The sequence below is a fragment of the Hypomesus transpacificus genome, chromosome 23, assembly GCF_021917145.1.
Source record: "Hypomesus transpacificus isolate Combined female chromosome 23, fHypTra1, whole genome shotgun sequence".
Classification (NCBI taxonomy): domain Eukaryota; kingdom Metazoa; phylum Chordata; class Actinopteri; order Osmeriformes; family Osmeridae; genus Hypomesus; species Hypomesus transpacificus.
The window spans coordinates 14,589,428-14,609,736 of record NC_061082.1 but is presented as its reverse complement, the minus strand read 5'-3'; the positions used below and the strand labels follow the sequence as shown (position 1 = coordinate 14,609,736).

Here is a 20,309-nt window from a genome sequence, read left to right as displayed (position 1 = left end):
TATGGCCAGAGAAAAAACACTGAAATCCGTTCATGCAAATACAATTGACATGGTCTGTCGCTAATTGGGGGAGCACAATTTGTAACTGCACCATATCACTAGTAACAATGCCCACAAAGTAACCATCCTGGGGGGACTGGTGGACTTGATGTCAAACCACTAGTGACCAGTGGGCATGTCATGTTAGTTAAGCGAGGAAGATGTGGCTGATCTATTGTTTGGTGGCTCAGGTCGGCCCAAACGGACAGACCTGGACCTGTCAAAGGTGTTTGTGGGGACGTGTCCAGACATGTGTCCAGAGAAGGAGCGCTACATGAGAGAAACGCGCAACCAGCTCAGCGCTTATGAGGTCGTCCCCAACACAGAGATGGTGAAGTCTGATTCATCCTACTGGAAATTCTATGACAGAACTAGTCAAATCACTAATGATTTAATAATATGAATTCTAATCCATTATCTAAGCCTACCTCATCAGTTATAGTTGATCAGGTCTTTGTAATATGTTATTGTGTGCCATCCCACTCATCCTGAGCAGGTGGACCACGTGGCAGCCATCAAAGAATACAGCCGGTCGTCAGCTGACCAAGAGGAGCCCCTGCCCTATGAGTTGCGGCCCCTTACTGTCCTCAGCATGACCATGAATTACTTGGTCAGCCAGATCATGGACCAGAGCCATGACAATTACCGTGACTGGTATGACTTTGTGTGGAACAGGACCCGTGGTATTCGTAAGGTAAGCCCACATAGGCTTGTCTCATCAGGGTCTTTGCATACTATGCATATGGTAACTGGATTCTGTAGGCATGCTGAACTGAAGGATACATTTATAGAATAGTTATTTGTAATAATACAAAAAAAGTGTCCATATCTGGCATGGATGTGGGATGATGTTATAAAAAGTAGTTTGGTAACCTATTTGGCTTCTCTGCATAATAAACAATAGTTCTGCTATTGTTAAAAGTGATGTGTAGAAACTTCAACTGTATGTCAGATAATAAATGTGAAGAAAAAATATACACTTCACGTGAAAGTTATATCAATGGAAGTGTAGTTAAATATCTTCTGTTATGGTATGTTTTTAAAGTCTAAGTTGCTAATCGGGCTGCAACAACGAATCGATTAAATCTACCCATACCATTTTGAAAAATGTATACTTTAATAATATTTGTATGAGTATAAAACCTCAAATAGACACCAGAGTATCTTAACAATGTCTGGTATACTTCCACAGCCTTTACTTTTTCAATTAAGTTTAAAATAAAATGATAGAAAATCAAAAATCTTTGAAAAAGGCTTAATCCTCGCAAATCTTTACTTTTTTCAAAAATGTGTCAAAAAATATTACATATACACCAGATTATTCTAATAAAGTCTGGCCTGCTTCCACAACCTTTCAATTTTCAATAAAAAAATAAATAAAACTCTTAGTTGCTCATCTTGGAAAATAGCATTAAATCCATGCTAATATTAATAACTTTTTCAAAATGGTGTGCCGGTTTGTGCACATTCTGAAGATTTTTTGCACTGTGAATTTGCACTGTCAGTTCTGTTTTTGAACTGTCAAAGGTTTTGGAAATTTAATGCTTTTTTGTTTTTTGATCCGATTACTAAAATAATCGTTAGTTGCAGCCCAAGTTGCTATTAAATTCAGATCCCTGTCCACTACTCCTAGTTTTGGCCCATGTATTGATGCATCTCTAAATAATTTCTCTCTACCTACTAGGACATCACCCAACAGCACCTGTGTGACCCTTTGACAGTGTCACTGATTGAGAAGTGTGCCCGCTTCCATGTGCACTGTGCTCACCACCTGTGCGAGGAGCCCATGATGTCTTTCGACGCTAAGATCAATAACGAAAATCTGACCAAGTGTATGCAGAGCCTTAAAGAGATGTACCAGGACCTAGCCAATCGGAGTGTCTTCTGCCCCCAAGAGGCCGAATTCCGCCAGTACAATGTTCTGCTCAAACTAAATGATGGAGACATTCTCCGGTCAGTCACCAATAAGACACAACACCTTTTGGTGGGATTTGAGTTTCATGTCTGGCACGGTGTGTGGTTGTTTGGCAACATGTTATTGTTAACATTTATTTTCCCATTTAGGGAGGTGCAGCAATTTCGTGACGAGGTCCGGAACTCTCCCGAGGTGAAGTTTGCGGTCCAGGCCTTTGCTACACTTAATAGTAACAACTTTGTGCGCTTCTTCAAGCTTGTGAAATCTGCCTCGTACCTATCCGGCTGTCTCCTCCACAGATATTTCAATCAGGTCAGAACCAAGCCCTCACACTAATTTATGTTGTGTGGTTTAATATGCTACTGGCTTATTTACCAGATGTGGATACCTCACTGCCATTAGCAGACTCTTTGAGCATAGAGTGCACATTTGGAGCATTGTTCTTGCCTATAGTCTCAAGAAGGGACAGTGGGTTAATTCAATAACAGTAGAAAAAAGCAATGATTTATTGATATATTTTGTCTTTGATGTTATTATGTCTCTATATATAAAGAAAAGAGTTTGTGCTACATGTGACAGATAACGGAACGAAGAACTGCTGCAGGCAAAATAACATTGATTACATCTTTATTTACTGAAAACCATATTGTTTGTTTTTCATGACTGTTATTTGTGTAGAAGACTCTGAATTATGAACCCACTTTACAGGGGCACAACCTCAATCGCAAGGTATTGTGCACTCATTGTCCATGCGTGTTTGTTCGTGTGTTTTTATTGGTAGGTGAGGGGTAAAGCTTTGAGGACTCTTAACATTGCTCACACTGTGGGCTCCCAGAGGTCAACCATATTCCCAATTGAGGACATGGTGAGGATGCTCATGTTTCGTAACACAGCTGAGGCCACAGACTTCATCCAACAGCATGGACTTAATATCAGTGACGGGTTAGTCAAACCCCCCACCTACCCACACCCACACACAGACACCCCATCCAGTTCAGGGCTCGACAATAACAATGGCCCGTGGCCAGTAAAAAGTAACGTCGGGACAGTTAAACTAGCAACTCAATGTCCCGATCGGGCCGCTGCAAAGCATTGATTGTAAGAAAAAAAATTGCATTGTAAAACTTAACATCCTGCATGTTTTGGTAAATGCATTAATAACTTTGCAACTCGTGGGGCGCGCCGCTGGCCAATCAAGAGTTGAGTAGTGAGTGACGAGTGGTTGTCAAATTGTAATTCTCTAATCTCAATACATTTGTTAACAACTGGCGCGAGACTGGCATGAGACACTGAAGTGAAGATGGCAGCAAAGGAGAGCTACGAGCTCAAACGGAAGCAACTTTTTTATGGAACTAAGATGCACTGTGTCTTCTGTCGTATGTTCCCGTCTAAAGCAGACAAAAGCGGACCTTTTTACACAGGCACTGACGATTTTAGAAACAATCCCTGACCAGCCATGCTAATAGCAGACAGCACCTGGTTTGCGTGACAGCTAAGCGGGTGGTTAACAATCCATCTTCCGGGCCGTTGACCATGATGGTCAGGAATTTAAATGCAGATACCCATCGTGTTATTGCACAACTTATAACAGCGCCATATCACGTAATTAAGACGGACCAGCCGTTCGCCTGGTTCCCCTGGGCCATTGAACTGCAGCAGAAGAATGGTGTTGACTTGGGTACTCGGTATCATACTGATGAAATGCTATGGAAGCTTTTATATATTGGCATTGAGGGACCAGAGGTTTCACAGTTTCAGCCAGACAGAGTTGTGCAGAGTTGGCTGTCAGCAGGGGAGAGAGCACGTCATGTTTGAGGTTAAAAATCGTTTTGCTGACTATTACCTTTTTGTTTTTTATCACTAGAAACGTGATTTCGTTTTTGTTCTTTTTATATCCAGGATGTGTTTAATAAGTGGTCAAACATGTTAACATAATAACATAAGTTATAAGTCTTTGGCTTAGTTGTAACAATGATAAATTAAAACTTTTGGAGGGGGCCCCAGTAAAAATAGTATTTGAGCCAGTAAGTTTCAGTGGGGCCAGGGGCAAAAAAAATTAACGTTGAACCCTGCAGTTAGAGGGATAATCTCTTCAACTGAGCTGACCCAGGGTTTGTGGGAATATGACCCCCGCAGCATGGTGGAGCTGAGTCGGACTACCTACCAGGACCCGGATGTTTCACTGCTCCAGAGGAAGTCTGAGGCCATCATTAGAAAGAGGACCGTGCTGATCGGGGAGGTGGTGAACGGAGGTCCGCTCCCTAAACCTACCCAACACACTCCATTCTGCAGCTTTGACTCCCACAATAAGTACCGGGGAACTGGACCCCTGGCAGAACCCACCACCTCTACCATCAGGACCAGCCACATGAGATCAGCAGGTAAAGGATTTATGCAAAATATAGACTAGCACAGTAAATTATTGTTGTCTTGTATTGTCCAACAAATTGTAAATTAAGTCATATAATTAGAATGATTGCTTTTATAAAAATAACACAATTGTCCCCTTTTCATTTGCTGTAATTCTCTTCTAACCTTGGCCTGACTATTAAAAAAATATAGACTGTAGAAAATGTAATAGAAGAAAAATAGAAGTTTATACAAACTAAAAATAACTGTATACATTAAAAACATCAACATTGTAAATAATCAATAAATAAACCTTAAAAAACAACTCACTGTGACCACATTGTGTTTTGACAGTGCCCATGTCTGCCCTGGTGCCAGAGGTCAAGGCCCAGTCTGAGGCTGAAATCAGACCCCAGATGCTGGCTGAGCCCAGGCTGTTTGGGGAGCCCCAGCTCGTCCCTGAGCCCTTCAAGCCTGCAGTTGTTGACAAGACGGGGGAGCTCGGTGCATTGACCCACGTTTCAGAGCCCCAGCAGCTGGTCCAGCCTGCGGCTCAGCTGCAGCCCATACAACCTCCATCACCCCCACCAAAACCAGAGCCTGTGTACTCTGATGAGGCAAGACAATACAACTGAGGTTTTTTGAATAGTCTACATTTTTTGGTTTATATTTTTATATTTCCCATTTAATTTCTCCAGGACATCCTAGTTGAGCTGGAGGGTGTGGTGGAGGAAGTGCTTGAGGCTGTGGTGTCTGAGGTTGCCAGAGCAGGGGCAGACTATGCCATGTCTGCTCTCAAGTAAGTGCAGACTTCCACAGACTATGGTGTGTACTGTAAACCCTCACCAATAAAAGCAAAAGGCAATGTTCTGTTTCACTAGCCTGACGTTGTCATACTCATAATTCTAGTCAGAATATGAGTCTAAAACCGCTCCGTTGGGCTGTGAGTATGGGGCGTGTTTCAACCGAACCCGGAAGAAAATGCCTCTTTGCCAAATTGGATAGACCTACAACCACTCAGAGCAACATAATATGTTGTTTGTTGAAAACAAATTCAACTCAAGCGCTTTTTGGTGACGTGGTTGATTACGTTACTGTTGATCATCTGTCCATCATCGAATAAAGCCCGTCCTGACAATTTGGTTGGTCCGAATAGCTCTTGTTCGGGCATTAGTTTTTCCCGGACCGAGCATTTCCAGACCGAACTTCCCGCACAATTTATTTTGTGTGAGGGGCTAAGTTCGGCTGGCAGCCAGGCTACTGTTTCACAGCAAGTTGCATTTTATCCTGACATTCTATTGCATTGTGTCTTGTAACTTGTTCCTTAGCATTGGTCACTGTGATACTGTTGGAACTGTGCACTTATAATCCTTGAGTTTCTGCTGAATTTAATAAATGCACTTTTGGATGTCAAGTTTGGCAACAGTGTCTGTTGAATTAATACAAAATCTGTGCTTTCAGTGAGAGCAGCGGGCAGGTGGAAGTGATGGTAAGTGAGGTAGTGGAGCAGGTCCTCAAAGAGGTGTCTGCATTTGAGATTCACTCGGAAGAAGAGATCACTGCAGCAAAGAAACTCGAGATGGAGGAAGTCAGGTTGAAATCATAATCATGTTTCCTTTTATTCAGTAGTAGTATAATATTGAAACAAATGTATATTAATGGCTGTTATGTAACCAAAGGTGATTGCATCTGACCTGAGCAGTTTGGACTTGTGGTGTTTATGTGTCTATCTTTGTCACATTACATGCTAAATCTTAATACAAAAAAAATCAAATTCAAAACCTAATATTTTATAATTTCCTTTTCCTCCCCATGTCAGGAAGAAGCAGGAGCATGAGGCCTTCCTTGCTCAGTTTAGTGACTCCCTCTTTTCTAAGATCAGTCAAGAGATTCTGACCGAGTGCATCCATGAGACTGCTGCTTTGGAGATACAGTAAGCTACATCCCCAACCCAGGTCAAACGCTGGTGTCAAATCCCAAACTGGTGTCCAACCTCCATCCCCCCCCCCCCCCAAAATGGGAAGAGATTTTAATTTGTGTGTTTTGGTGTCACGAATTGAGGGACATGAACATAAAGAATGATGGAGATTGTGAATTTAGCTCTAATAAATCTACATTTTGTCTTATGAATTTGTGATGTCTTTGTTATGTCAGGCTTGCATTGGAAGAGAAGGCAACATGTGTTGCTCGCTGCACAGACGAAGTGTGTACCAACTTGGTGGACGAGACTTTAAAAGAAGAGATTGTCCTTTTGGTAGAAGACGTTTTGCAAGTGGAGCTACAGCGTATACACAAATACATCAGAAGGCAATCTTGAATTCTAAGTTACATTTGATTGACAGACTAAAGTAACATACTAATTGTGTTACTTTCTTGTTGTGAATTGGAGTTCTGTCTAAGTTTTTTTTGTACAGTAATACACCTCGGCCCGTCTTCCTTAGGTGGCATGATGTAGTTGCCGTGCGCAGACAGTTAAAGAGACAGATGCGAGGCTTCCCTGCAGCCCCATGCTGCGTAGACCCCCACTTCAAACTCCAAGCCCTGGCCCCCAGCGCCCCTTCCAGGCTGTCCATGGAGCATCTTGCCCGAGGCTTGGTCAACCTGGGTAACACCGGCTACATGGCCCTGTCTAGCACCAGGTACCAAGTCTTTCACCCTCCATGTCGTTCAGCCTTCATGACGTTAAGATTCAGTTCATCAGTGCTGACAACTTGCTTTCAGTGTTGAACTTGGAACGTTGCTGGAATTAATATTTTATTTAGCAGTCGTCATCAGAACTTTTTTGTTGTATGTCACAAATTTGGCTAGGGTTAGGGTCAGTTAGGGTCAGCTTTAAAGTGAACTTTTCAACAAACAAAAAAAATTCTAACGACATATGCATTTGTAGTATATAAATTCTTTGATATATTGGCCAAAAATGTGAGATGGCAAAATTATACATTCACTTAAGTAGAAGTACCGATACTCATTTAAATAAATACTCTCGTAAAAGTTGAAGTATTGACTACACCTTTTCACGTAAAAGGTTCAAGTAAAAGTAAAGAAGGCTCTGACATATATTTCAGTAAAATGTAGCCATCACTACTGCCTCTTTTAGTGTAACGCTGGTAACTGGACCTCACATAGGGTTGCCAACTTCGTCACTGTAAAATACGGGACAAAAGGTGGCCTGCCGCATCAGTGCGGGTAAGGTTTTATGTGAATATATGCTGACAGTGTATTGTTTTAAGCCATTTGTCATAACGATAGCTATTTGGCAAATTGTGCATTAACATAACGTATACTGATGCACGTGAGGGGGGGTTGTGATTGGATGATGTGAGGGGTCAGTGATCATTCTCAAGTATTGTGATCAGCGTTGTTGTATCAGTCAATGATTAGATCAGCTTAGCAGTCAATAATCAGGACAAGGGAGGTCACGTATGGGGACAAATTAATTAGGCCAAATATAAGGGACGTCCCGGCTAATATGGGACAGTTAGCAACCCTAACCTCACATGATAGAATACAAAAAGACACTAAAGACACGTATTGCATTCGCCAAGGAATCCTTTTTGACGCAGACTATTTCAAAAAATCTCCCTCATATATGGCCATGGGTGATCAGGAATGCCTCTTCTCACTCATGTCGACATTGCTAACTCCCTCTGCCTCATATTTATCATGCTACCAAATACAGATTAAAACTAAAGTAATGAACCTGGTTTGAAAATGTAATAAGTAGAAAGGACAAAACTATGGCCCTTGGTCTGATGGAAGAGAGTAAACAGGACATTGTAGCCATGTCATCCAAATCTGTTGGAATATGTGTTATTTGAGTTAAATTAGGGCAAGAATTTTACAAGAAAAACATGTTATGAAACTAAGGTTTTAAATCTTACCCACTCCATGATTATTGTAAATTGGAGATAAAAAATCCAGACTTGTTGGTCAAGGCTTGAGGAAGAAGAGCCAAGTAGAAGGAGACCGAACAATAGTTTACGCTCCCTTTTATACACAACCATCATGTAAGAACAACACATCAGACCACATCTTGACTATTTATCAACATAGATGACTACAAATACAACAGGACACAAATTGAGGATTGAAACATTATGAAATGGAGTCACATTGACTCCCAGCCTACATATTTGAAAACCTGTGCATATTGAAATGTAATCTACAATTTTCCCCAGATTGTTGAAAATGAGAAAAGACGCTATCCATCAGATGAGAGTCCACACCAACCATCAGCAGCTGTTGAAGTATGACTTTTTCCAACTTTTCATTTGCAAAATGGAATAGGACAGTTCTGTTGTATGCGTTTTTATGTTGGAATCTGCTCATCTATGGTATAATGCGAGAAAGTGGGATTTTAGGGCAACTATTGTTTAACAATTATCATGAGAACTGGGCACTGTGCAAAGTTGGAATTTTTCAGGTGTCCATTTTAGAATTCAAGGATGTTTGACATTGTTTGGATTGCTTCAAGATTCCCAAAAAACAATTTGCCACCAGTTTTGTGATGGAACTCTTTCAGCAATGTATTGCATGTCAATGCAATACTTATAATACTATTTTACTGCATTGCTGCAAAAAGAACATACTCTTATAGGGATCCAACTGCAGAGGAGTTGTTTAATCACAGGTCAGTCAAGGTTCAAGCAGAGATCCGTAACAAGATCCACAACAGACAAGCGGGAGTTGGCAAAACTCCAGTGCGACCAGGTAGGGTCCAAAATGAAGTCTACCTATTTAGTAGAGGTGTTGAAATCAATCAAATAATCGATGCGTCGCGATGCGGACATGGATGATGATGCATCGATGCAGTGGCCGACCATAATCGATTATAATGCAATGATGGCATTTGTTAATTTTCTGGCCATGGCATAAACATTCAAATGAAAAATAACATTCTAAGTAGCCTAACCCATTTTGATTTGCATACGTGCCAGAGCAAAATGGCTGAGGGTGGTTGTGAGATTGTCCTTAAAAACGCTCCAAGCGTTTTAAAAGCTGAGATATGGAACTTCATTTTGGATTTTACCAACAGGCTGGGGAGCATGAACTGGATAAATCGCATGTGATATGCAAAGCCTGACACACCCAAATTAAATACGTTGGGAACACTACTAACTTAAGGAATCACGTTAACCGTTTCCATCCTGAGTGGCTAGCAACAACACCTGCCGCGGAAAATGCAAACTCTGTGCCAGCGACTCAGAGGATTGATGCAACTCTGTTTTCAATACTGCTAGCTAATAATGCTGTCTGCTGTGTTCAGACTTTGTTAAATAAAAAAAGATTGTTTATGTCTTACTACTTTATGGATAGATCTTAGTATGTTTGGATAAAAACATCAGTTTAAGTAATATAGAAAACTGTATTATATTGAACTATACAGTATCTTAATCAGTCCCCCAAGGGTTTCGCGGGCTTTTTTTGTGACAGTTGCGGGTTAAAATTCCTGATTTCGCAGGAGCTTTTCCAAAAAGTTGCGATAAAAGTTGAGGTGTTTGTTGCGATGAAATTGCGGGAGCAAGTGAAAGTTGCGATAAAAAGTAGTGAATTTCCCTCTTTGTAATTTTAATTGGGTTATTGGTTGAAAAATAAGTAATTAACAAACATTCATCAAGAGTTTAGAATAAAACTAGGGTGACCAGACGTCCTCTTTTACCCGGACATGTCCTCTTTTCGAGACTTCGTCCGGCAGGGATTCCAAAATTGTCCGGGATTTTGCCTCGTCGGATATTTGTGTTTCTCTGGGTCTTTCAAAAACTATTACACCCTTACAAGTTTTGGAAAGGGTATCTCCCTTACGTTCCACAGCGCAAGCTCTGACTGTAGCGAGAACTGTCATTTTAATCAGATAGTGCGGCATGCAATACACGACCAGCACCCCCCCCCCCCCCCCCCCCCGACACACTTTGACGCGACAAAGTGTCCTCTTTTTCACAAACTCAAATCTGGTCACCCTATTAAAACCATGGTCCCCTAAATAACTGCCAGCCCAACTTCGTTCCGCCCACAAATTTTTTTTGTCGGGAAGTTGGGTCTGGAGGGTCTCGTATTGGGGACAACTACAGAACCAGGATCTGGGCGGACCAATTAAATTGTCAGGGCGGGCTTTATACGATGATGGACAGATGATCAACAGTAACGTAATCAACAACGTCACCAAAGAGCGCTTGGGTTGAATTCGTTTTCAACAAACAGCATATTACGTTGCTCTGATTGGTTGTAGGTGTATCCAATTGAGCGAAGAGGCATTTGTTTTACGCCCCATAGTCACAGCCCAACGGAGAGTTTTCAGACTCATATTCTGACTAGAATTATGAGTATGACAACGTCAGGCTACTAAATAACCTTACCAACATGCCAATTTTCATCCTATCCAATATTTTATCCTTATCCAACCAGGATTTACATTTGCATTGAAGGGAGGGATCCAGCAACATTATGATTACTAGCCCGACTCCCTCACCACTCAGCCATCTGACTCCCTATATGGCTTTAATAGAAAAATGTATTTGACGCAATGCAAATGACACCCTTTTCGCGTATTTTCCCTCTTGGCTCTCGACGAAGGCGGTCGCATTTTTCTATCCTCCCCTCCCTGACCTTCCCTGCTTCGCTCTGTCTTGTCTGTCTTGTCTGTCTCAAGATACTCTCTCACCATCACTCTCCGAAACTGGAAGCATGGAATTAATTAGCTGGTCTCTCAATGCAATTGACACCATCTTCTCGAAGAGAAGCTCGGGTTCGGGGGAACCCAAATGTCCGGACGGGACGTTTGCAGCTGGCTACACGATGGGCGCGTGGGACAATTGGCGTGTCGTGTGTCTAGCGGCGCTTTCCGTTGAGGATGTTGAAGACATCTTTATTTTCGGAACCATGATTACAGGCTTTCTGCTGTGTGGATTAGGCGGTTGGCTTGTGTATCGGAAAGTCAAGGAAACGGCTGCAGCCATCAAAAGCCCCCTTAGGCTGCCCGACCTGATTGAGACGGTGGGCAGAGCCGTTGGAGCACTGACTGTGAACTTACAGCAGAATAGGGAGTACAACAGGGATAAGTTCGCGGCTCAGCAAAGAAGGTTTGAGGATCTGGAGGCCTTCCTGAAGGGTGGACGTGAAAATTGAGTCGCATCTACTCGTCTAAACATCTACACCAATCTCATCTACTTTCGGCCCCGTAACCAGCTCAGGCCTTGGCCAAGGCCGTTGCTGGAAAACAACTCCCCTGGAGAGCGCTGAAGCGAGACTATCTTGCTCTTCCCTTCCCACTCCCCCACCATCAACATCTGTGGCTTGGTCTCTACCCGGGTCATGACCAAGGACGTCTCCTTGCCAACACTATCTGCATAGAGAGACTCGGACTGATTGTGGCCTAGGTCGAGGGCGCCAACCCAGACCTACTCACACACTAACTTTCACCTACTACAGATACCACCACCCCCCCACCCCCATCCAACGCCTTCGATTGCTTTTCCCTGGGTGGCTGGCGGGTCTGTGTCCAGCGCCTATTACGGTCGCAGGTCCAGATGCTGCTGGTCTACCCCACCGCCCTTTCCCATTGCAAGTGTTTGTAATGTTGTGTTGTTAATGTTTGTGGGCTTATGTGCTGAGGTTTTTGCCTGTTCCCATACTGTACTCCTCTAGGAGCATTGTATGGGGGTTGCCTTTTTCTCTCCTCCTCTCTCCTCATGTTATGCTTTGCTGTAATCTTTCTGGTGGGCGCCTTTGATGGCTGCCTAGGTAGGCTCTCCTGCCAAATCAAATTCCGTGTCTGTGCAAATTTTCATGGCCAATAAACATCAATTCAATTCAATATATCGTGGAGAACTTCACGGGGACGCTGTGTCGCGAAAGCAAGATTATTGTAGCTGTCTGTGGGTATTCTCTGCTATACAACACTACTTCGTATCTGTTTATAGTAGTCATTTCAGACATGGTTGACAATTTTTTTTTTTTTTTTTTTTTTTTTGCTCCTTCTACTTTTCTGAAGAGAAAGGCAAATTGCACCAATAAACACAAGTGTTCCAGCGGTCAATTGCAAGAGTAACACATTGGGTGTGAACACAGCATAACGGTGCGTGTCTATTCGCAGCGATACGATTTGAGCAAAGCAAAGCTTTCCATTCATTTTCAATGAAGCCGGGCGAATCGCTTGCATGGTGGGAAGGCAAGCGACTCCAACCAAGCGATTCAAGTTAAGAGATTCTCAACTTAATGTAAATGAAGAGCGATTTTCGCGAGCGGTGGCCAATTGTATTTTCTTTCTTGTAACGAAGCGACCATTGGTCCTGATAAACATTTCTAGCTTTCAGTTTCAAGATGGAGGAGAAACTGATCATCTGTGTGTGTATACAGAGACTTTAACATCAACAAAAATGAGGCATTGTGCAGTGACAATTGTGTCATTGTTCCTGGTGGGGTTTTTGTACTTTTAAATTCTTGTAAGAATTACGTTTACATTACATTTATTCATTTAGCAGACGCTTTTATCCAAAGCGACTTCCAAGAGAGAGCTTTACAAAGTGCATAGGTCACTGATAATAACAACAAGATAGCCCCAGGCATTGCGGGTAGCCAAAACAAGAAGCACACATTGTGAACAACCAGAAAATAAGTGCCAAAGGGAAGAACCATAAGAGCATGTAGTTAAGCAAGTTATAATTTAACAACATGAATCGCTAAGTGCACCTGTAGAAAAGCAAGCAACAGTAAAAATGGGCAAAAAAAAAGGATTAACTTAAATAGAATATTTTGCAGCGAATACAACAGTTTAAATCAGTTACCACTAACCAACAAGAGCAACAAGTCTCTAAGCAAGAGTCATTGTGATCCTTGAGGAAACTAGCTCTGGGTTCAGCAAACCATTCCGAAGTACCGTTGTACTCCCGGAACAAGTGTGTCTTGAGCCTTCTCTTGAAGGTGGAGAGACAGTCCCTCCATCCTCTGATGGAGGTGGTGAGTTGATTCCACCACTGGGGGGCCAGGCAGGAGAAGAGCTTGTGTTGGGACCGGGTGGTCTTGAGCGGTGGGACCACCAGGCGGTTGTCTGAAGAAGACCGTAGGCGGCGGGTGGGGGTGTAAGGCTGCAGGAGATACTTGATGTAGTCGGGTGCTGTCCCGTTTACTGCTCGGAAGGTCAGTACCAGGGTCTTGAATCTAATGCGGGCCGTGATGGGTAGCCAGTAGAGTGAGATGAGGAGCGGGGTAACGTGGGAGTGTCTGGGTAGATTGTAGACCAGGCGGGCCGCTGCGTTCTGAATCCTCTGAAGAGGGCGGGTTGCGCATGCTGGGAGTCCGGCGAGCAGCGAGTTGCAGTAGTCCAACTTGGAGAGGACAAGTGCTTGGACAAGCAGCTGGGTGGAGTGCTCAGACAGGTATCTCCTGATGTTCCGGATGTTGTAGAGGGTGAATCTACACGACCGGGAGACCGCAGCAATGTGGGCCGTGAGGGAAAGCTCTTCATCCATGGTAACCCCAAGGTTCCTGGCAGAGGATGAAGGGGTCACTGTCGCAGATCCCAGGGTGATTGAGAGGTCGTGGGAGATGGAGGGTTTAGCCGGGATGGTGTGAATTTCTGTTTTGGCGAGGTTTAGCTGGAGGTGGTGCTTGGTAATCCAGGCGGAGATGTCTGCGAGGCAGGCCTCAATCCTAGCTGAGATACCCGGATCGGTCGGGGAGAACGACAGGTACAGCAGCTTGTCATCAGTGTAGCAGTGGTAGGAGAAGCCATGGAAGGTGATGATTGGTCCAAGTGAGGTGGTGTACAGCGAGAAGAGGAGGGGTCCAAGGACGGAGCCCTGTGGGACACCAGTGGAGAGCTGGCGAGGGTCTGACAGTTTGCCTCCCCAGGAGACGTTGTAGGATCTTCCCGACAGGTAGGATGAGATTCACTGGAGTGCCGTGCCAGTGATGCCCATCTCAGAAGGTCTGTAGAGCAGGATCTGGTGGTTAACCGGATCCAGCAGAATGATGACGGATGACCTCGAAGCAGCTCTGGCAGACTGGAGGGCAGTGGTGACTGAAAGGAGGGCAGTCTCTGTGGAGTGGCCGGTCTTGAAGCCTGATTGATTGGGGTCAAGCAGGTTGTTCTGAGAGAGAAAGTTAGAGAGTTGGTTAGATACAGCACGTTCAATTGTTTTAGAAAAGAAGGGTAACAGTGATACCGGTCTGTAGTTCTGGAAGACGGCAGGGTTAAGGGAGGGTTGTCTTGTAAGATAACATAACTTTTTTCCCTGCTAGCTAGCTAACCCCGCTGGTACATGACTGGTTACCTATAGTGACCCTTAGCATACTGTTAGATATATTCACATTTAAAACACAGCAAAAAAAGACATAACTAGTGTGTTTAGAAGATAGCATCATGCTACATCTAGCCGGCGCATCGGATTTATTTATTTGTGTGTACAAATTGTATTTCGATCAATACTAGTGCTGTCAGTTAAACGCGTTATTAACGGCGTTAACGCAAACCCAAATTAACGGCGTCAATTTTTTTATCGCGCGATTAACGCTCTTTTTGACCAAGCAAACTTTGTAGTTTTTTTCACATTCTGTTGCAACAACTACTGACGTTAGAAAAACTACAATACCACATCGGATCTAGCTAGACTGGAATCAAAACAACAGGCACGCCACACACTTGTTTGGGCTTGCGAGCCGGCTAAAGAGTAGTAGCAGAGCCCGTATACGGATATTAGACATTCTCTGGTAGTAGGCTAACGTTACGTTTTGAGTTGATTGCCAGCGCCAGACACCAAAATGGATGCCAATAAGATTCTGAATGGAAAGTTTACTTTTAAAAGGTTGCCAAATGGTTCCATTGACAAGACCAAAGTGATCAGTGTGTTCTGTCGTTGTGAACTGAGCTATCATCGCAGCACGTCGTGGTGAGCTATCATCGCAGCACACAGCTGATGCAAATTCTCCACCCGCTCGTCAAAGCCAGGCGATTGCAATGTTGTTTTCAATTTAAAAAAAAAACATTTGCACGAAATCCTAACCACTTTTCCATGTCGAGAAGAGCATTACAATTTGAAAAAAGAATGGATGAAAAAGAAATCAAGGGACATTTACAATAGATAAAAATGTGTGATTAATCGCGAGTCAACTATGACATTAATGCGATTAATCGCGATTAAATATTTTAATCGTTTGACAGCTCTAATCAATACATAAAGTACATAGACCCAAGTCTGCACGCTTGGCCATGACGATGTGATACGAACTTACAAAAGTGACCTTAGAGTAGGGCTGATACGATGACTACTTTTTGTTGTGCGATATATGGCACCAAAATATATTGCGATAATCGATAATATTGTAATTTTCAGTAGGGCTGTCCCCGACAAAGATTTTCTGTGGCCGACCAAGACTAAAACGTCAAAGCGACTGATCAAACTTTGAAACTTTTTTTTCTAAACACAAAAAAAAACGAACAAACATTTTCGCGATCTCACTCAATAGCTGCTGGACATTGAAGATTTAGCTGCTAATAGCCTACTAATAATAAGACTCGTATCACCAGTCCTGTTGTAACCGAATGCCGATGATATTTAGTATCTCTTACAATGTACTACAAATTAAAAATATTGTTTGTTTAACATGCAAATCATCAGAGCGCGCTTATCACTGCCTGAAAACTTGCAGCATGTGAACTTACGTCGAAGCCGAGTGGGGAACGGTGCAACAGAGAAAGATTTTGTTGTCTTGGCCGGAGAAGATAATGTCATTCGATTTGGATGTGATTCTTATAATAGGCATATTCATTTTTCAACCCAGCGCGTTAGCATGAGTAAAGTAGGGCTAGACCAACTTACGTTTTTCAGGTGGTAGGTTACATAATTTTCGACGTCGAACTATGAAAAATAAACCGTTGTTGGCAGAGTTTGCATTCAACGTTTTTCGAGTCACCCGGTACTTTGTAAATGTAAATGCACTTTAATGAAATGCCGCCATACCACAGATGTCTTTGCCATTTTGACTAATAACACCGACAAAGTAGGCTATGGCAGAGTTTGTAGATCTGCAGCCAATTGTGCTCGTGCCGTGTGCAAAATACCAAACCAAAACAAAGCACAGATTAACGAAAGGGAAAACAGTAACACCTTTTCTTTAAAATTACATATTTTTTGAGTTGGTTTATTTGTCTTAAATAATATAATCTACTATTTTTGTAGAACATTTCGGTATTTCAGCAATGATGACACAAGCGGGAATCAGATCTCACACTGCCATACGGCAGCTCGACTAAAAAATTATTAGTCGACCAAGAGCATATTGACCAGAAAATCGACTAGTCGACTGATTGGGGACAGCCCTATTTTTCAGACAATTTTATGACACTGATGACATAATGACAGGGTTGGGGTATGGTCTCTAAACACTTTGACTGCAGAGTCCAGTCCAAAAGTATGCAGCATATTTGTAAATTCTGGTTTTTCGACCGTGTTTAATGGCTGCATCTCTTTGGCTATATAGCGAGTTGCGCTATCCATGAGTGTGCGCCATTTTGCCCTGTCACATTTATATTTGCACTGTCGGAAAAAGGCATCTGTTACAGTGCGTTCACACTGCAGCGACGCAATGCGAGCGACAACATGTTTTCCATTCATTTTCTATGGAGCCAGGCGAATCGCTTGCGTGATGCATTGTGGGTAGCGACGCGACAGATTTGAGATTTTCTCAACTTGATGCAAATGAGGAGCAATTTTCGCTAGCGTTGGCCAATCGGAGTGTTTTCTTGTTTCTCGTAACGTAGCAACCATGGCAAACATTTCTAGCTTTCTAGGTTTCAAGGTGGAGGAGAAACTAATCGTTTGTGTGGCTGCTTACCCAGTCCTGTACGATACATAGCTGTATTTGTACAGAGATGTAAATAAAAAAAATAATAACGCATGGCGCAAGGTTGCCGAAGTTGTTGGTGATTGTACTTTCTAATTCAGTCTAGTGACATTACGTAACTTCGTTCTGAGGTAACTACTGTAGCTAGCTAGCTAGCCCGGCTGGAACTCCCTATCGTATCGACAGATTATCAGAGACTTTGAGTAATATAATAAAACGATTTTTTACACATGTCAACGTGTATGTCTATTAAACAGTTTTATATTTTGTATACAAGTTGTATTTTGACCGATGTACGTAAACCCAAGTCTGCACACTTTGCCATTACAACTACAACAGTGACTTTAGAGAAATACATTCTAAATGAATCTGATTGAAATGCCCCTGAGCGTGGTGAACTGTGAAGGTGAGCGATGGCAAGCGATTCGCATCGCTGCAGTGTCAACGTAGGGTTACAGATAACTGTCTGGAAGACCCCTTTCCAGCTCCAGCTACAGTTGTTGTTCCCAGGTGGAAAAACTGGGTGGGATGGTAAAATTTTAGATGAGATTTTAGGTTAGTTGTGTTGCCTCTTTTCGTTGCCACCATTTTTAAACAAAGTCGACATACCGGCTCGTTCACGTTAATTGGCTCTTATCTCATTCCGCGTAAAGCCAAAATGTTCCCACACCAGAGCTGAAGATTGCGGCTAACCAAGTCCATTTGGACTTGTTCTTCCTAACTAGCTGTAGATGTCACGAAACAGAACACTTTATAACACAGTGGGTTCACGCCTTCTCTTCACCTGTTGGTGTCCGCTCTGTGTGTGTGTGTGTGTGTGGGGTGGGGGGGGGTGAGACGCTAGCCCTGCCTACGCTTTCGACACAGAAAGCAGACAAGATGACAGAGACAGCGGGATCTACAATTTTTTTTGTGACATTCGTTTTTATGTAAAAATGAATAATATCATAATTTTTTATTATAACAATTATGAATTGCAATTTATTGCGGCACCAAAAATGTGTGCTCATGTGCTCATTTCCATATATTGTGCGATAAGTCAATATGTTGACTATCGCAACAGGCCTATGTGTGTGTCTCATCGACATCCTAATTGCTGACTGCATCATGGACACTGTGCACTAATATTATTTCTTATTACTTTTCACAATCTAACTCATCCTACAGTTTAATGCACTAGGTAGTCATGAACAACTTGAAAATATCTGGTTCCGACTGCCTTGCAATCGTTTTGTAGAGGGCTCTCTTGCACAGTTTATAAAATATTCCAAATATGGCTGATTTGATCAATTAACAACTGATTGACTGTTTCAAGTAGCATGTTGGTGAAAATGGGTCATTTTAAACATCATACTGTGCCTGGTTCTCAAATTAATTGTGCCACCCAAACTTTGAACACAGAGATTCCTGTAAGGTAAATAAATACAAATGTCCCCCCTCAGTGAGTCTGTGTGGACACCATTAGACCTTCCCACGTTGGTTGCAGAGAACACACCCAACCCGTCAGACTGGATATATTGGAAGGCCACCTTACTCCTGCCCAGCGTCCATCAGGGTGTAACCAACATTGCGGACTGGTGAGTGGCCCCCACTGCAAAAGTCATGAGCCAATAGACTAAATCAGGGCTTATATTGGTAAATACAAGCCAGGCTGTTATTTGCTGGGTAACCTTTTTTTGTACTACCATGATCTTTAGCTCTACCAGTGCAAATTCTAAGTGGACTGTATATCATTGTCAAATGGTTTCTTGAGTCATTGTGCTCTGTGCTTAAATAACACTTGACCATGTCTGAAGGTGAGATATGTGTGTGTCCTTGTGGCAGGATATTGTCAGACTGGTTGGAGGTGAAACTGGGCAGACTTGAAGAGGTAGAGAACACAGAGATGCAGCCAGACAGTTCGCTGAGGACTCTGTACATTGGTAATGGACTCAGGGAGAAGGAACAGCGGATACACAAAGTCCATGTTTGTGTAAAGGTATGACTATGAATACTGATTTAGCCTGCTCTGCCACAAAATTATATTTTGTACATTGTTAATGGACTCAGGGAGAAGGAACAGCGGATACACAAAGTTTATGTTTGTGTAAATGAATACTGATTTAGCCTGCTCTGCCACAAAAGTATATTTTGTATTTCGTTTTAAATGACACCTTCTGGGGATAATGTTCACCTAGGTGTCCTTTGGCCCACTGACTGAAGAGGGTCTGTCTAAAATGGAGGAGCAGACAGAGCTACAGGGTACAGGGGCCTTGCTAATGCTGTTGCCCACCCAACATGCCCCCGAGCCTGGCAGCCAGGACCAGGATGTTCCCCTCCTCTCTGCTCTGCTACAGTTAAAGCAGCTGCAGCATGCCAGGGCCTGGCACTGCTCGCTGCCCCTTGCCATATTGGTACCAGGACCAGAGGGCTGTTTAGACGACACACAAAAACTGGAGCAAGGTAGTGGGAGACAGCTACTACACACCCATACAGACGTGAATATAATCCTCCTATATACAGTGAGAAAAATAAGTATTTGAACACCCTGCTATTTTGCAAGTTCTCCCACTTAGAAATCATGGAGGGGTCTGAAATTGTCATCGTAGGTGCATGTCCACTGTGAGAGACATAATCAAAAAAGAAATATCCAGAAATCACAATGTATAATTTTTTAACTATTTATTTGTATGATACAGCTGCAAATAAGTATTTGAACACCTGAGAAAGTCAATGTTAATATTTGGTACAGTAGCCTTTGTTTGCAATTACAGAGGTCAAACGTTTCCTGTAGTATTTCACCAGGTTTGCACACACTGCAGAAGGGATTTTGGCCCACTCCTCCAAACAGATCTTCTCTAGATCAGTCAGGTTTCCGGCCTGTCGCTGAGAAACACAGAGTTTGAGCTCCCTCCAAAGATTCTCTATTGGGTTTAGGTCTGGAGGCTAGGCCACGCCAGAACCTTGATATGCTTCTTACGGAGCCACTCCTTGGTTATCCTGGCTGTGTGCTTCGGGTCATTGTCATGTTGGAAGACCCAGCCTCGACCCATCTTTAATGCTCTAACTGAGGGAAGGAGGTTGTTCCCCAAAATCTCGCAATACATGGTCCCGGTCATCCTCTCCTTAATACAGTGCAGTCGCCCTGTCCCCGCCCTGTGCAGAAAAACAACCCCAAAGCATGATGCTA

At 43.0% G+C, this 20,309-nt stretch overlaps 1 protein-coding gene across 5 annotated transcripts in view; it reads left to right on the top strand.

Moving 5' to 3' along the window:
* LOC124485751 (minichromosome maintenance complex component 3 associated protein) overlaps positions 1–20,309 on the top strand; it is a 56,837-nt gene that overhangs the window by 5,122 nt on the left and 31,406 nt on the right. For all 5 annotated transcript variants that reach the window (XM_047047532.1, XM_047047534.1, XM_047047533.1 and 2 more), the window contains 16 exons: positions 231–370; positions 536–733; positions 1,724–1,992; positions 2,104–2,266; positions 2,736–2,896; positions 4,091–4,335; positions 4,658–4,920; positions 5,002–5,102; positions 5,765–5,896; positions 6,123–6,236; positions 6,458–6,610; positions 6,745–6,942; positions 8,482–8,550; positions 18,583–18,717; positions 18,965–19,118; positions 19,318–19,582. In XM_047047532.1, the coding sequence (XP_046903488.1) occupies positions 231–370; positions 536–733; positions 1,724–1,992; positions 2,104–2,266; positions 2,736–2,896; positions 4,091–4,335; positions 4,658–4,920; positions 5,002–5,102; positions 5,765–5,896; positions 6,123–6,236; positions 6,458–6,610; positions 6,745–6,942; positions 8,482–8,550; positions 18,583–18,717; positions 18,965–19,118; positions 19,318–19,582 (2,760 nt within the window). The remainder of the gene's footprint in view (positions 1–230; positions 371–535; positions 734–1,723; positions 1,993–2,103; positions 2,267–2,735; positions 2,897–4,090; positions 4,336–4,657; positions 4,921–5,001; positions 5,103–5,764; positions 5,897–6,122; positions 6,237–6,457; positions 6,611–6,744; positions 6,943–8,481; positions 8,551–18,582; positions 18,718–18,964; positions 19,119–19,317; positions 19,583–20,309) is intronic.